The 16,952-nt window shown below is 38.9% G+C and overlaps 1 protein-coding gene across 2 annotated transcripts; it reads left to right on the plus strand.

Moving 5' to 3' along the window:
- The first annotated feature begins 1,403 nt into the window (after nt 1-1,403).
- On the plus strand, nt 1,404-16,040 carry CLEC2D (C-type lectin domain family 2 member D). Of its 2 annotated transcripts, none has more exons than XM_022577538.3 (5): nt 1,404-1,599; nt 7,678-7,797; nt 10,482-10,564; nt 11,138-11,244; nt 12,932-16,040. In XM_022577538.3, exons 1-5 carry the CDS (start codon nt 1,521-1,523, stop codon nt 13,071-13,073), a joined length of 531 nt encoding a protein of 176 aa, XP_022433246.1. In that variant the 5' UTR covers nt 1,404-1,520; the 3' UTR covers nt 13,074-16,040. The 2 variants fall into 2 exon arrangements, with proteins under 2 accessions (XP_022433246.1, XP_022433245.1); XM_022577537.3 differs by having other exon boundaries at nt 1,417-1,599; nt 10,389-10,564.
- Nucleotides 16,041-16,952: the final 912 nt, after the last annotated feature.

Consider the following 16,952-nt stretch of genomic DNA (forward strand, 5'->3'; position numbering starts at 1 on the left):
GAGGGCAGGAGCCTCTATCCCCATGAAGTTGGGGGGCATCACCCTCCTGGTGTGAATGCGTTCGTCAGTTTGGAAGCTCTCTGAATGCCATGCAATTGAGATTTTATGGAGGCTTCCTTGAATAGGCATGATCAGTGGTTAACTCCATTTCCAGCTCCTCTCCGCTCTCTGGAGGATGGGGGGTGGAGCTGATAATTCCAAGCTTCTAAATCATGACATGGTCTTGCTGGTGACCAACCCCCTCCAGGAACCCATCCACCCAGAGTCACCTCATGAGAACAAAAGATGCTCCTAGTGCAATTATCACTTAGGAATTTACAAGGGTTTTAGGAGCTTTGCGCCAGGAACAGGAACATTTTATATATATAAAAGATATATGTATTTTTCCTATTATCTCAATTTGTTAGAAGCAATCAGGTCACCATTTAGTCTACGGCTAATCGTTCCCCACCACTGAAGCAAGATATTTATGAGTACTCCTAAAAGGCCCCATAAATGATGAGGTTTCCCAGTCTGGCTGGTCTGAACAGGCACTATTCCCATCTGGATGGGAACACTGGATGCTGCTTCCTCTAGTCATTTCATATGTTTTTTCCCCTCCATCCTCATACACAAGTGGTGATCCGTACACTGCTGAATACCCAAGGGGAACACTCTGTACATCCCCAGAATCCTCTGTCTGTGTATCTCTTTCTTTTCTGATACTCTATCTGCATAGCCCTTGTCTCTGAGCTTCCCCTCTTCACCTCAGGGAATCTCTTGGCATTTCTCTGGTTTTCCCCTGCTTAAATCACACATACAAAACTATCTCTGGGCAGTAGCTGGGGCAATTGCAGGACTCACCAAATTTGTTTTCAGAAGATCACTGCCCTTCATTGATTGATGCCCAGTGATTGAAAAGGATTTTTTTTTCACACATTTTCTTTTTTTTCTTTTTAGTTGATTCAGGCAAGAAAGTAAATCTGGTCCCTGTTATTCCATTTTGACAGGGAACAGAAGTCTGTGGAGTTGATCTTTTTTTTTTTTTAATTAATTAATTTATTTATTTATTTTTGGCTGTGTTGGGTCTTCATTTCTGTGCGAGGGCTTTCCCTAGTTGCGGTGAGCGGGGGTCACTCTTCATCACGGTGCGCGGGCCTCTCGCTATCGAGGCCTCTCTTGTTGTGAGGTATAGGCTCCAGACGCTCAGGCTCAGTAGTTGTGGCTCACGGGTCTAGTTGCTCTGTGGAATGTGGGATCTTCCCAGACCAGGGCTCGAACCCGTGTCCCCTGCATTGGCAGGCAGATTCTCAACCACTGCTCCACTAGAGAAGCCCCAATCTTTCTAAGTTAAAAGCACTTTGTGTTTTAAAATTCTAAAGGACTTGTCAACTTCATTTATTTCCTTTACAGCCCACTTACTGGGCGGGAGATTTGCTTCTCTTTTAGCTGATCGTTCAGATTCAAACTGTTTCACCTCCCAGTTCCTGCTTTTGCAACTACTTCGAGACAGTGCCAAGTGCTCCTATTGAAGCAGAAACATGACTGTGGAGGAAGCTTCTTCGAAAATCTTACAGACAGAACCTACCTCCAGAGAAAGCATGGAGGAGGGACGATCTGGTAAGGTAAAATTGATAAGCTTTGACAAAACAAAACAGCTTTTATTCCACTGACCACTGACAGCAGGATAGAAATTGCACTGCAGGAATATAATTCTTCACAGTTAACCTCCATAGAAGGAGAGATGTTTTGAGGGACTAGAGGTGGGTGAGAGGACAAGTGTGTAATTGTTGTGTTGGTGATTGTGTTACTGTGTACGTTACTTAAATATTTCTGCACAGTGAATTAGGTTACAGGAGGTTAAGAGAAAAATGTTCTCTGGGTTTATTTTATTAGTCTTTGCTGGCAACCTGCACCCTGGCAAGTCACATTATGGTATTAAATAACAGATCATTATATCCCAGAGTCATGGCAAACAGACAACAATGGTTTTGTTTTTTTAATTTTTATTTATTTATTTAATATATCTTCATTGGAGTATAACTGCTTTACAATGTTGTGTTAGTTTCTGTTGTACAACAAAGTGAATCAGTTATAAGTATACAAATATCCCCATATCCCCTCCCTCTTGAGCTTTTCTCCCATCCTCCCTATCCCACCCCTTTGTTTATTTATTTTTGAGGGTTTTTTTTTGGGGGGGTATATCTAACAATTTTGAAATACATATACTAATAAAAGTTGCCAGTACCTACTGTATAGACAGGGGACTCAGCTCAATATTAGGTAACAACCTAAATGGGAAAAGAATTTGAAAAAGAATAGATACATGTATATGTAAAAAAAAAAAATTAACCATGACACCTATTCTGTAGTCTGATTGAATCTAGTAATCATATACTTGGAATTTGTTATTTGTTAGACACTGGGCTACAAAGACAAATTATATTTAGACCCTGATTTCAGGGTTTCATCATCTCAAGGACAGCCAAATGAGTTACTACAATTTGATGTGATTAGTGCTACAATATATTTAATGAAACCTAGGGAGTTGGAGATGGCTTCACTTCTGAAGTGACTTTTGACCTGCTGTCACATTTTCTAGAAGAAATAGGATTAAAACTCACAATTTTAAAAGAAATATTTATTGCAGTATGGTTGCTTTACAGTGTTGTCTTCGTTTCTGCTGTGCAGCAAAGTGAATCAGTTATACATAGATCCCCTCTTTCTTAGTTTTCCTTCCCAGTTAGTTCACCACAGAGCACTGAGTAGGGTTCCCTGTGCTCTACAGTAGGTTCTCATTAGTTATCTATTTTATACATAGTAGTGTGTATATGTCAATCCCAATCTCCCAATTCATGCCACCCCTCCCTTCCCCCCTTGGCATCCGTAAGTTTGGTCTCTACATCTGTGTCTCTATTTCTGCTTTGCAAATAAGTTCATCTGTACCATTTTTCCAGATTCCACATATAAGTGATATTATACGATATTTGTTTTTCTCTTTCTGACTTACTTCACTCTGTATAACAGTCTCTAGGTCTATCCATGTCTCTGCAAATGGCACTATTTCGTTCCTTTTTATGGCTGAGTAATATTCCATTGTATATTTGTAACACATCTTCTTTATCCATTCCTCTGTTGATGGACATTTAGGTTGCTTCCATGTCCTGGCTATTGTAAATAGTGCTGCAATGAACATTAGGGTACATGTATCTTTTTGAATTATGGTTTTCTCCAGGTATATGCCCAGGAGTGGGATTGTAGTTCTGTTTTTAGTTTTTTGAGGAGCTTCCATACTGTTCTCCATAGTGGCTGTACCAGTTTACATACCCACCAACAGTGTAGGAAGGTTTCCTTTTCTTCACATCTTCTCCAGCATTTATTGTTTGTAGATTTTTTGATGATGGTCATTCTGACCGGTGTGAGGTGACACCTCATCGTAGTTTTGATTTGCGTTTCTCTAATAATTAGTGATGTTGAGCATCTTTTCATGTGTTTGTTGGCCATCTGTGTGTCTTCTTTGGAGAAATAAAAGTCATAATTTTTTGTTCAAAAAGTAATTCTAACTAAGTACAAAAGTATATTTTCTTTCCCTTGGGTACAAAAGTGCCCCACAAAATTTCCTTTTGGAATCAAGGGTAAATCTGATATTCAGTGATATCATTAAATATTTCAGCTAAAATCTATTGAGGCTCATTTGTGTGTCCAAATGATTTTCTCTTTGCTTCCCCCTTTGTCTCTCTCCCTCTTTATGTCTCTCTCTCTCTGTCTCACAGGCTCTGGTGTACTTTTGTGTTTTCTCTCTCTCTCTCTCTTCCTCTCTCTCTTTCTCTCTTTCATATTCATTCCCTGGCCCTTTGATTATGGTGGATCTTCAGCTAGCCTTATGTCATCCTATTTAGAGTACCTTACCAAAGTAGTTTATAAAATGTGCCTTACCAGAAATTTTCAGGAGTGATCATAAAAATGATATGAGCATCTTTTAAACATAACCATTTTAGTTAAAGAGCTTTGATTTAATGAGAACATCAGAGTATTAAAACAACATAGTGATTAGTAAAAGCATTTGTTGAAATATAGTATCTAAGCGTTTAATTTTGTTATTTGTCAACATCCATGCATTAAAAAAAAATTGTAACCTCCTTCCCCTCTCCCCAGTTGATGTTAGCTGAGAATTAATTTCTTACTGTTCTCTAAGGAGACTTTTGTTTAATAAAACCATGAATAATTATTGACTCAAAAAAAAAGTCCCTGCAGAAACTGGGACTATTGGTATATAGATCCTTTGTCATTTAAAAACCGATGTGGGTGTTTGAGGGTGGGAGTTGGAGGCTAAACCCAACCGCCAGCAAACCCTTTAGCATTTGTAGTTTATAGCAAATTTGATGAGAAAGAAAAAGAACATAGCTCACGCGTGCTTGTATTTCAGTCCAGCAGAAAGAATACCTTTTACTGAACCTCTATTTTCTGCTAAAAACAAACATTTCCTTCTTTCTTCTTCCCTTCCCCCCTCCCTGAATTTTATTTTTTATCAACAGGATATTGTAGTTCCTGAAACACAGGGTTCATGCTTAATGAAAAAGGAAGTTCTTAACGTTAATGTTTTTCTAGCTAAGTCAAGTGCTTACATAACTGAAACTATTTGACCAGTGCAAATGTGAAACCTATTTTTTTGAAATTTAAACAGTTCCTGTAAGTTAACTAAGTTTTCTAGAGCATGAAAATAAAAGTTAAAACCAGTAGACCAGTAATATGGTTCATTTCTCTGTTCTTCTGTGAGATAATTTCTGACACCATTTTTCAAACTAGAAATTTGAAGGTTGTTGTGTTCAGAGTGTAATATAAGAGGCATATGAATTTAGAGGGAGACAAAAAGAGGACACACCAGAGGACTGTTAGGAAGGAAGAAATTTTCCTCTGCTCTTCTGGCTGGTTTAAGAATTAAATTGACATGAGATAAATAACAGGAGAAAATCAAACAAAAGTTTAATAACATGTATACATGGGAGAGACACAGGAAAATAAGTAACAGACTAAAATGGCCAAAAACTTCACCTTAAATACTGTCTCCAGCTAATGACAAAAGGTGTTGGGGGTAGTGGTTTGGGACTTCAAAGGGGAGGAAGGTCATTGACAAGGATATGGAAAAGCAAATGTTTGGTGAATAAATGTTTGCTGGGCCACACAGAGACAAGGGACACAAGAGTAGACTCTGATCTTTAGGCCATTTCCAGTTTCTCTCATCACACTCACCTCCTAATCTTTGCAGATACCTCTGGTGATAGCTCTATTCCAGGAACAGGCCTTCTATCTAAATTGTTTTAGGCAGTTAGGGGGATGGTTAAAGATTCTTCCTGAGTCTTTTGGGCCTTGATGGTTTTCAGCTTGAAATAATCCACATGCCAAAGAGACATTTTGGGGTGGCAAATTTTATTCCCCTACGAAAAAGGAGAAGAGAAGTATTAATAAGTAAGCAAGAAAGAGAAATGGAACATGAAACAAGGGAGGGTGTTAGGAGCTAGATATAGGGAAATAAAGGAGAAGAAAAAGGGGGGACTTTTAGAAGATTAGTAAAGGGGCAAATAGGAGATTTATTGGAGAGGTGTAAGGGGAGATGTACGTCTTACTCTTCTAACAATGAAAAAAATTATGGAAGTCATAACATACTGAGTTTCTAAGACAATTTTTCTTTAATGTAGAACCAGAAAGAATGAAGGTCGAAATTTTCTTATGGAGGCAAAATCCAAATGTCATTGTATACTGTTTAAACAAGCCAATGTGATATTGTTTTCCCCTGCCTAGCATTTAAACTGAGGCTCCCTATCATTCTGGGAGATATACATGAAATGTAGTGGTTAAAAGAAAGCCAGCAGGAACTTTTTCAAAGTATAGTTGACATTCAGTAAAATTCACTCTTTTGGGTTACATTTCTATGAGTTTCGACAAATACATATAATCATGTAACCACATCACAATCAAGATATAGAACAGTTCCACACCGCCCACGCCCATGCCCTTTGTAAACATTTCTTTCCCGTTCCCTCACCCTTTGGCAACCACTGATCTGTTTTCGGTTCTTACACTCTTGCTTTAGAAGAACGTCTACGGAGTCTGACTGTTTTTCACTTGGCATAATGCATTTAAATTCATCCATATTGTACTGTGTATCAATAGCGTGGACTTAGTAAAGAGAGACATTATTCACAAGGACTCTTACAATAGGAAAAGTGCTCTAAAAAGGTTCTCATGTTATAAATAGGGCAAGAAGGGGAACAGAGCACCTGTGGGGAAAGAGAGCATGAGTGTGAAGAGCAGGTGTCATTTCCAGAGTTAATACTTCTCACTTGTGTCCCAGGGACACGTGGTCATGAGCACACATGAGCTGTTACGCATCTCAGTGCTTTCTTTAGTGCTTGTTTGCATTTTCAGGCAAGCCAGAGTTCGGGGGTCTCTGGGGAGGAGAGGGCCTCACTAAAATTTATCAAGCCAAAGCAAAATAAGAAATGAAGAATTTTGAACATGTTACCGAGTGCCAGCTCGCTTAGCTCGCCGCACGACAGGCCAATGAATCAGAGAGGAGATGTTGAGGCAGGGAATACAACCGTACTTGGAAAGCTGGCAGACCAAGAAGATGGCAGACTAGTGTCTCCAGTAAACCATCTTGTCAGGTCTGGATGCCAGTTTCTTTTATAGAATCAGAGGTGGTGAGGAAGTAAAGTAAAAGGGCCATCAGTCTTGCAAAACATATCCTGGAATGACCAGCCTCGGTGAGGGGATGGTTAATTTCTTCTTTCTTGCAGCCATTCACAGGTGGGCAGGGTCAGATTGTCTCCCTGTGAGCCCAACCAAGGCACTTTAGTATAACATTCAGGCAGAGGGGCAGGGTTCCCTGAGGTAAACCCTTATGTATGATTATAATAAGAAAAGCAACAAAAAGCAAAGGTTAAAATCAAAGAAACAGATTGACATGGAGTCTGATTTAGCTTTTCCCTATTACAATTCCCCACTGTCAATTTCCATTCCACAATCTTGTGGGATAAGGGGCGGTGACCACTCTTAGCTACTTCCTGCCCTGTAGGGATGATGAGGGGTGATCGTGGAATGGAATTGATCAGCATTGGGCAGGGAATAATTCCTAGAAGTTTTAGTAAATAGTACAATTCTCAGTTATTCAGACCTGACGCTGTCGTGTTCAGTAGAACAGGACTAAACAAGTACATTGATCCACGCTTCTCCAGCTGTAAGGAAATTGCAGTCTCAACACTTATCCTTTTTTTTTTTTTTTGCCACACGCGGGCCTCTCACCGCCGTGGCCTCTCCTGTTTCCGGACACGCAGGCTCAGCGGCCATGGCTCACGGGCCCAGCCGCTCCGTGGCATGTGGGATCTTCCCGGCCCGGGGCATGAACCCGTGTCCCCTGCCTGCATCGGCAGACGGACTCTAAACCGCTGCGCCACCAGAGACGCCCTGATTCTTATTCTCTCATTAGCTCTTCTTTCAATAACTGGAAGATTCTCTAGGGGAAAACAAACTCAGTTTCTTGGGCCGTGGTTCTCATTTGTGGACCTGGACCTTTTGTGAAGGGGGTTGGCAATAGGGGAGTTGAGGTACAGCTGACTGTACAGGTTGGTTCTGTGATAAATTTAAGTTTTTCTTCCTTATACCTTCATGAGATTGAGATTATGACATTTGTATTTATAGGTAAAGACCTCCAAAGAAAATGCCTACCAATTACATCTCCTCTAATCCCGCTTTACTGTTGCATCATCATTATTATGGTCCTGGCTACAATTGTGATGGTACTTTCCACTTTTTTGTCAGGTAAGTTACCTGTTCTCCAAACTTTACAATGTTCTTCACACATTCATGTTGTCGATAAATACTTACTGAGCTCCATTATGTGCCAGGCACTGTGTGAAGTGCTTGAGGTATATCAGTGAACAAAACACACAAAAATATCCCTGCTCCCAGGGAACTCATATTGTAGCAGGAAGACACAGATACTATAATATAGGGGTAACAGTTTGAGGAATACAAGGGGCCAGGGTAAGCCTCCTTGAAAGGATGACTTTTCAGCAAACTTTTGAAGGTGATGAAGGAGCCATGTGGCTATATGGGGAAAGCACTCCAGGTGGCAGGAACAAGCAGAATCAAAGGAGGAATCTCCTAGGTATGTTGGAGGAAAAGCAAGGAGGCTTCTTCAGCTAAAGCAAAATGAGAATGAGGGAGAGTAATGGGCTGGGGGTCAGGGAGATAATAGCCTTATGGGTCAGTTAAAAATTTCAGCTTTGGGCTTCCCTGGTGGCGCAGTGGTTGAGTCCGCCTGCTGATACAGGGGACACGGGTTCGTGCCCCGTTCCTGGAAGATCTCACATGCCGCGGAGCGGCTGGGCCCGTGAGCCATGGCCACTGAGCCTGCGCGTCGGGAGCCTGTGCTCCGCAACGGGAGACGCCACAACAGTGAGAGGCCCGCGTACCGCAAAAAAAAAAAAAAAAGACTTCAGCTTTTATTTTGAGTGTAGTGGGGAGGATGAGGAAGAGGGAAATTGTAGGAGAGGAATGCCATGATCAGCATTTCACTGTAGAATAATCATTTTGACAGCTACTTTGAGAAAAGATTGTTAGAAGTAAAAGTAGACTCAGGAACACCTATTAGGGAAAACTTGTAGAGATCCAGGCCAGAGAGGACCGTGGCTTGGCCCTGATGGTAAAAGTGGAGGTGGGACTAGGTGTCAGAATCTATCTACTTTGAAAGTTGAGTCAACAGTATTTCCTATCAGATTGGATAAGGGAGGAAAAAGTGAGGTTATGGAACAAAAACATCTATTCTTCCCATAGCCTACACTCTGAAATCTTGCTGGTTTCAGAGCATCTAACAAGGGCCCAAATATTTTTATATATATTTAGCAGAAATATGTATAAAACAAAAAATGACATAGGAAACCCTACGCTGTATTTTTGGTACTAAAATCAATATTTGAACTGTGTTATGTTTTGTCTACTAGAAGGTTTTTTTTTGTTTTTTTGTTTTGGGTTTTTTTTGTGTGTGTGTGGTACGCGGGCCTCTCACTGTTGTGGCCTCTCCCGTTGCGGAGCACAGGCTCCGGACACACAGGCCCAGCGGCCATGGCTCACGGGCCCAGCCACTCCGCGGCATGTGGGATCTTCCCAGACCGGGGCACGAACCCGTGTCCCCTAGCATCGGCAGGCGGACTCCCAACCACTGCGCCACCAGGGAAGCCCTACTAGAAGGTTTTATACCCCCTAAGAAATGTACCATAGTAAAATCTAGGAAAGGCAAGGAGTTTGCCTTTCTTTTGTCAAGAGTAAGAAGGACTGATACTAAGGAAGATGTGGGAAAGGGGATCTGTATGATACTAGGAAAGAGTACTACAGAAATTAAATGCTACAGAAATTGATTTCCTTAAAGCCATTAGTGTCCGTGTACCCCTGGGAAGTCGGATACATAGGTACTCTGCTTGAAGTCCAGTGGACTGGTGACTTTTGTGCCTGGGATAAGACTGTTAGTGATGACTTAGGAAGGCAACAATTGAATGTACGTATTTCAAGACTGACCTCAGGGGTAAAAGATCACCATATAAAATATATATATTTATTCACATATTAGTTTCTGTAGACCATTCTGTTGCAAGGCAAATCCTCAATATAATAAAAATCATTTAGGAAAAACCAACTACTGCTAGCTTGCACTCAGCAAGTGATCATGGATCTCAATATTGTATTCTCCCAGAAACCAAAAAAAGAAAAATGATCTCAGAAAGGCCTGCTGTTCTGACAAGCAGTGAAATGCAATCATATTTCCACATATTGAGTAGCAGTTGGTATTTTATAAATGGCTAAGGCTGGTAACATTCCAAGAGGCATTAGAAATATTAGTTGGTAGTGCATTACAGCTCAGCAATTCTGCACATAACCAAGAGTTGGGTAGCATCCACAGAGAGTATTTATTATGTAGCCAGGCACTTAAGAATATGTTTCTGGAAGCAAAATAAGATGATGATAAGGGAAATTATGTAATGAGTGGTGCCAAAATACATATAAAGGAAAACTGTTCATTGGGAAAAACACACGCATTTGGGCATGGAAGACATTTTTAACAATTTGTCTACCTATAGAAAGTAGCTCCTGTTCAGATTTTAAGAAAAACAAAATGCTACTAGCAGAGGCCATAAAAGTACAAGAGTCTAGTTGATATTTGGCCATGTTTTTCTTCAAATCCCTCATTTTGGAATTAGGTTATACTGTACCTACACATACACATGTATATATATATGTGTGTATATATACATATGTAAAAAAAAAGACTGACCTCAGGATGGTAAGTGGAAAAATAGATAAAAGGGATGAGAAAATGTATTTGTTATGATTCACTGTGTCTGTCCAACTTTTAGTGAGAAACACGAAGCCGGTCTCATATGTTCTGTATGTTACCTGCCCAAAAGGATGGATTGGATTTGGAAATAAGTGTTTTTATTTTTCTGAAGATGCAAGGAATTGGACATCCAGCCAGACATTCTGTACCTCATTAGAAGCTGTTCTTGGTCAGTTTGAAACCGAGGAGGAGCTGGTAAGAAATATTTTTGGATCATGTTCTTTGTTGAATACTTAGCACCCTGAGAAAGATATAGGTTGCATAGGGTGAAAGCTGAAAGATAAGGAAGGACCCCATTCCAGGTAGACTTGGGGGCATGGGATGCATATTAGTGCCTAATATTTGTTTGGGGTATATTCTCTGCCTGGAACCCTGTGAGACAATTCAGATACATTCTCTCATGTAATCCTCATAGTTAACCTTCAGTTAGATGTATTGTTCCCATTGTACAAAGAAATATGGTAATCATGTAATTTATCATCCAAATTGGGACATTTTGGGAAGTGAAAGTGAGAATATTAATATTATGCTGGAACCACAGGCATAACCTGGGACTTTCCCAAATTGGGATGTATGGTCACTTTAATGTAATTTAGGATTAGAGATATTTGAGTGACTTAAGCTGAGAAGTGGGGACTAGTCTCCCTCCAGAGTCTAAGCTTTTCAATTATACCAGGCTGCCACCCACAGAGAGAAGGCTGGAGGGAAGAGAGACTCAAGAGTAATATGAAAGAGACACGTGTTTTTACTTTCTGTGTTTTATAATAGTTCTTCCTGAAAAGATATAAAGGCCCTTCTGACCATTGGATTGGCCTTAGAAGAGAATCATCACATCATGTTTGGAAATGGACAGACAGCACTGAATATAATGCCTCGTACGTTTTTAGTCTCCTTTTCCTTCTATTGTGTTTACATGTGGTTATGTGTGTGAGTTGTGTTTATGGGAAAATAAATTTAATAGCATGGAAGGCTTACTGCTCTATGAGGTACAAAATAGAAATCCTTTGTATGCTCTTCCACTTATTAGCTGTGCCTTTGGAAAAACTTAATTGTGATTTCAATTGAAATCTTAGCATAATGACGACATTTGACATAGTTTTTCCACTTTCATCCACTGACTTAAACTGTGCTGAAATCCCTATGTAGAATGTAGAGAGAACAGCGGATGCACAGCAGGGGTCCTGCCATCCTAAAAGGCCACTGAAGCACTGATATCCACAGACCCTCAGTCCACTCTCCCAGCGGCTGCGTCCATTCACGAAAGGGAGGTCGTCAGGGAACTGGTGGGAATCCCCCCTAAATGATCTCTGGAAGGAACTTAGGAGCATACCTTGGATTGTGAACACTTCGGTGGGGGTATTTTGCATTTAACCACTACATTGGAGCAGATAAAATATAGGGGCCCTGTCACTCCCATCAATCACAGCTAAGCCGTTTTGAGAATTTACTATTAAGTAAATAGTTTTCTTTTCACACTTATATGAAACAGGTCAGGAGAACACTGAAAATAACCTTCACTGAAGGCCACTGACAATGGGAGTAATCAATAAACAATCAACAATAAGAATAGAAAAGAGTTTTATTTGAGCCAAGCTGAGCCCGGAAGCCTGCTTCGCAGATTACTCTGAGAAACTGCTCCAGAGAAGCAGCGTTTCCAGCGGAGTTTTATATTTTATATTTAATATCTTGTCAGAACAGAGAACGTTCAACAAGTCAGGGTTACATTTCTTCAAGGTTTCAAATTAAAAAAAAAAAAGACCAGCATGTACACAGCCGGCCAGTATGGCCTTGGCCCCTGGGAAGGGAGTCATATCATTGAATGAGGACCAGCATTGGTGTCCCAAGAAGAGGGGCATTGAATCTTTATTTTTTTGCGGTACGCGGGCCTCTCACTGTTGTGGCCTCTCACGTTGCGGAGGACAGGCTCCGGACGCGTAGGCTCAGCGGCCATGGCTCACGGGCCCAGCCGCTCTGTGGCATGTGGGATCTTCCCGGACCGGGGCATGAACCCGCGTCCCCTGCATCGGCAGGCAGACTCTCAACCACTGCGCCACCAGGGAAGCCACTGATTTTTAGTTTTAACATGGTCATTCTTTACTTCTGGTCAACGTGCCCTCTTCTTTAATAATTAAAGCGGATGTACAAATGTATGTTTGATAGGCCACATTTTAGATAGCATGAAATTCAAGTTAACTCATGTATAAGCCAGAATGACTTCCCTATATCTCAAAATGTGATAATTTCTTTTATCACCGCTGATGGCAGCAGTTCACTTGGCTACAACAGCAAGCACTAGTTAAATACCTGATAAACAACATAACTGGATTTGGTATGGATGATGATAATCTTCTGATATTCAAGCAGGGACTTTGAGAATAGAAAAGGAACGAAATACAGACGTGGTATATATTTACGAAGAAGCCATATGAATGACAGATTTTCACTTTTCTCTTGTTCACATGAAAAATACCTGGAGTAGGGGTGCTGAACAATACAGAGGAGGAATGAATGTAGATGTCTGTCCAACCTATGCTTTTTTAACATTTTTGTGTTTGGTTTTAGGTTTGTTATCAAAGGAGTTGGGGAATGTGCCTACCTGAATGACATTGGACTTAGTAGCGCCAGGAGCTACACAGATAGAAACTGGATTTGCAGCAAGACAAATAATGTCACCATGGAGTTAAATACTTTAAGGACTTTTTAGGGAATTTCACACACCATCTCCAAGAGATGCATTATAAATTGTTATATACAGTTGCTGCTGTATTTCTTGGCCTGCCAAAAATATTAACACTGTGCCTTTATAATACTTGTTAACAGCAAAGAGGCAAGCTATCCTTGAATGATGTAATATAGGGATTTGGAAGAGCATGATTCTAAACTAAGTAGGTGTTAAGTAATATGAGTTGATATTTATATTTTGAACCCTATAAATATGAACGAATTCCTCTTCTTCTGTACAGACAGCCCTGTATTTGTACACATGGGACCATAAAAATGACTATGGTAGCTGAAACCATGCAAAATGATTTTAATAACCAATGAGAAAAGATACAATTGGTTGACACATTCAAAATTCTCTTACTGTCAGTTAAAAATATATAGGGAAATTTTAAAAAGTACTAAGACTAGGGACTTCCCTGGTGGTCCAGTGGCTAAGACTCTATGCTCCCAATGCAGGGGGCCTGGGTTTGATCCCTGGTCAGGGAACTAGATCCCACATGCCACAACTAAAGATTCCACATGCCGCAACTGAAGATTCTGCATGCCTCAACAAAGTTTGAAGATCCCAAGTACCGCAACTAAGACCTGGCACAGCCAAAAAAAAAAAAAAAGTACTAAAACTATTATTTATTTTAGACTCTGTATTTTAAAACATTAGAAACACTGAAAAAGTGCTTTTTACACTTGAATTCTTAGTGTTTATGTTTTAAATTACTGTGTGCTAAATGAATATTATACCTATAAACAAATACCAATCTTTTGTTTACCCTTTATTAGATTTTAAAAATCCTGTTTTTATCCCAATTAAATCACAAATAGTTAGTTACTTCTACTCATTAGGCATTCAATAACCAACTTCAGAACTGTTTATACACGATTGAGTTTTAGAAACAAAATGTTTTAAATTTTTACTGCATTAGCTACACTGTACTGATGAGTCCCAAAAAGGATGAAATAACAATTTATAATTTATGTACTTCCATTTCTCCCATCTCATTGGTGTATTTGTCAGCTGCTTCTTTTTTTTTTAATTTTTTTTGGAGTATAGTTGATTTACAATGTTGTGTTAGTTTCGGGTGTACAGCAAAGTGAATCAGTTATACATACACATATGTCCACTCTTTTTTAGATTCTTTCCCCATATAGGCCATTACAGAGTACTAAGTAGGGTTCTCTGTGCTTTACAGTAGGTCCTTATTAGTTATCAATTTTATATATAGTAGTGTGTATATGTCAATCCCAATCTTCCAATTTATCCCTCCCCACCCCCTTACCACCTGTTAACCATAAGTTTGTCTCTGTTTTGTAGATAAGTTCATTTGTACACTTTTTTAGATTCCACATGTAAGCAATATTGTATGATATTTGTCTTTCTTGTCAGTTTCCTCTTGTAATTCTATACAGTTTGTATATATTTATATATATTTTATATTTTTATTATTATATATACTTGAGATTATGTATGGATGCTTTTTGGCTTACAGTTCACTTTATCTCAGGTTTTCTAAGAAGCAGGGATTATGTCTAGTTCATGTCTGTGCCCTCGGAGACTAGTATTGGGTTGGCCAAAAAGGTCGTTCAGGTTTTGTGATATGGAAAAACCCGAACGAACTTTTTGGCCAACCCAATACAATGCCTCAGGTATAGCATATGTTCCAAATATACCTGTGGATATATCTTCATGACTATGAGATCCTTCCCTATTTGCTTACCTTTGCTTAGTTTCTCCTAACTTTCTCATAAAGAAAGCTAAATTTCCACAGAAATCTGGAAAGTAAAAAAAAAAAAAAGATTTTATATTGATAAACTTACAAATGAAAGTTTTAGTGTGACTAACTTACAAATGAAATTTGAGTCAAACTGTGACCCTAACTGACCTAGTATGCTTTTACAAACTATTTTCCAAGCCATGTATCTAAAGCATGAATTCTGTTTCTTAGCTGTGACCTTTATAAATTACGTAGCCCCTCAAAGTAGAGTTTCTTCCCATGGAAAATAAATATAAGTGTAGAGTTCCCTTTGCTAAATGGGAAGGAAACCTAAAAAAGAGAGGATATAAGTATACCTGATTCATTTTACTTACAGCAGAAACTAAGACAACATTGTAAAGAAACTATACCCCAATAAAAATTAATAAAAAAAAGAAAACATGTTGAAATCAAACCTTTGATGGATATGAAACTATACCAAGCTCACTTGGGAGCGTGCAGACAAAGCAGTCTCAGAACCTTCACAGTTCCTGACAAAACTCTCAATCTTGGATGGGGAGGGGTACAAGTAAGTCTAATATTAAGAAGGATATTCTGTACAAATTGAGATGACTTTCTGACATAAAAGAACTTTTTCTTCTAAATGCTAATGTTTTTATATTTCATAGACCTTAACTCTAGTTTCAATCTGAAATAAAATCAGACTTCAACCAGAAAAAAATTTATATATATGTGTGTGTGTATGACTACCAGTTTCACTGGCTAGTTTTAAGATTCAAATGAGGTAACAGATGAAAGTCTCTTGTCACTATATCTGACTTAGTAAATATTTAATAAATAGTTTTTCTTCCATTATTGCTCTATGGAAATAAAAGTAAAAATAACAGCAAATATTCTGCTACCAGTGTGGGAACATCTAAGTGATGATAAATCCATTGTCACTTTCCTGCTGCCACCAGCAGGAAGTCAGTGAGCTGTATAAATCAATTTCTAGTGCTTCAGTAGAAATCACTACTGGTTGAATTAATCATTCAAAGCTCATGAGGAAAACATTTCTTCACAGGAACAAGCCTGCAAAAAGTACCTAGAAAAACATCTACATAATTTGGGACTTACCCATTCTTCCCCTTTAAATTCATTCTGATTCATTCTTTATATTGTAACCAGATGGATTATTCTAATGCAAAGTGTGATCGGGTCACTCCTTTAAATAAAATCTACCAATGACTTCTCCTTTCTCTCAGTGTACCACCCAAACTCCTAATGCTAATCAGGGTCATATAATATAATTGTGTCACTGCCTCTCCAAAATATAAAAAACAAAACAAAAGCCTCCTAGAATTAATGAGTCCAGAAAGGTTGCAGGATACAAGTTCAAGACACAAAACTTAAATCACTTTTTATATACTAACAATTAAGAAGTGGAAAAAAAAAAAAAAGAAGTGGAAACAAATGAGAAACACAATAGCACCTGTCATTCCAAAGAAAGTGAAATATTTATGTACAAAATTAAAACACATTCAGGAAATGAATGCTGAAATTTTAAAACGCTGATTAAAAAAATGAAAGAAAACTGGATAAATGGAGGTACAGACTGTGTTTGTGGATTTGAAGACTTAACATAGTAAAAGTAACAGTTCTTCCCAAAGTGATCTATAGGTTTAATGCAATTTATGTCAAAATCCAGCAGGATTTTCAAAGAAATAGACTATTCCAGAATTCAAATGGAAAGACATAGGCCCTAGAATAACAAAACAATCTTGAAAAAGAACAAATCGGAGGGAATCATTTTATATGATGTTAAGGTTTACTACATTGCTAAGGTCATTAAACAATGTTGGCAGAGTGCTGGACACGTAGATTAATACAAAAGAACAGAGAACCCATAAATAGACCCACATAAATATGACCAACTGAATTTTCACAAGGGTACCAAAGCAATTCAGTGAGTAAATGATGCTGGAGCACTTGGACATCCTCTGGCAAAAAATGAACTTTGACCTAAACCTTACATCTGAAACCAATATTAGCCCCAAAGGGACTCCAGGCATAAATCTAAAACATAAAACTAGAAAGATTTTAGAAAAAAATGTAGGAGAAAAATTTTTGGATATAGAGCAAGGCAATAAATTCTTAGACCTGACATCAAA

This window comes from Delphinapterus leucas, chromosome 11 (genome assembly GCF_059928025.1).
Source record: "Delphinapterus leucas isolate spDelLeu-1000000601 "Yukka" chromosome 11, BTC_Dleu_Yukka2, whole genome shotgun sequence".
Lineage (NCBI taxonomy): Eukaryota > Metazoa > Chordata > Mammalia > Artiodactyla > Monodontidae > Delphinapterus > Delphinapterus leucas.

What these genes read in the sequence shown, in the direction of transcription:
- CLEC2D (XM_022577537.3), top strand. Translation starts at nt 1,521, where the DNA reads ATGACTGTGGAGGAAGCTTCTTCGAAAATCTTACAGACAGAACCTACC. An exon ending in CATGGAGGAGGGACGATCTG is followed by an intron (nt 1,600 to 7,677) that starts GTAAGGTAAAAT and finishes TTGTATTTATAG; the next exon opens with GTAAAGACCTCCAAAGAAAA. An exon ending in TTGAAACCGAGGAGGAGCTG is followed by an intron (nt 10,565 to 11,137) that starts GTAAGAAATATT and finishes GTTTTATAATAG; the next exon opens with TTCTTCCTGAAAAGATATAA.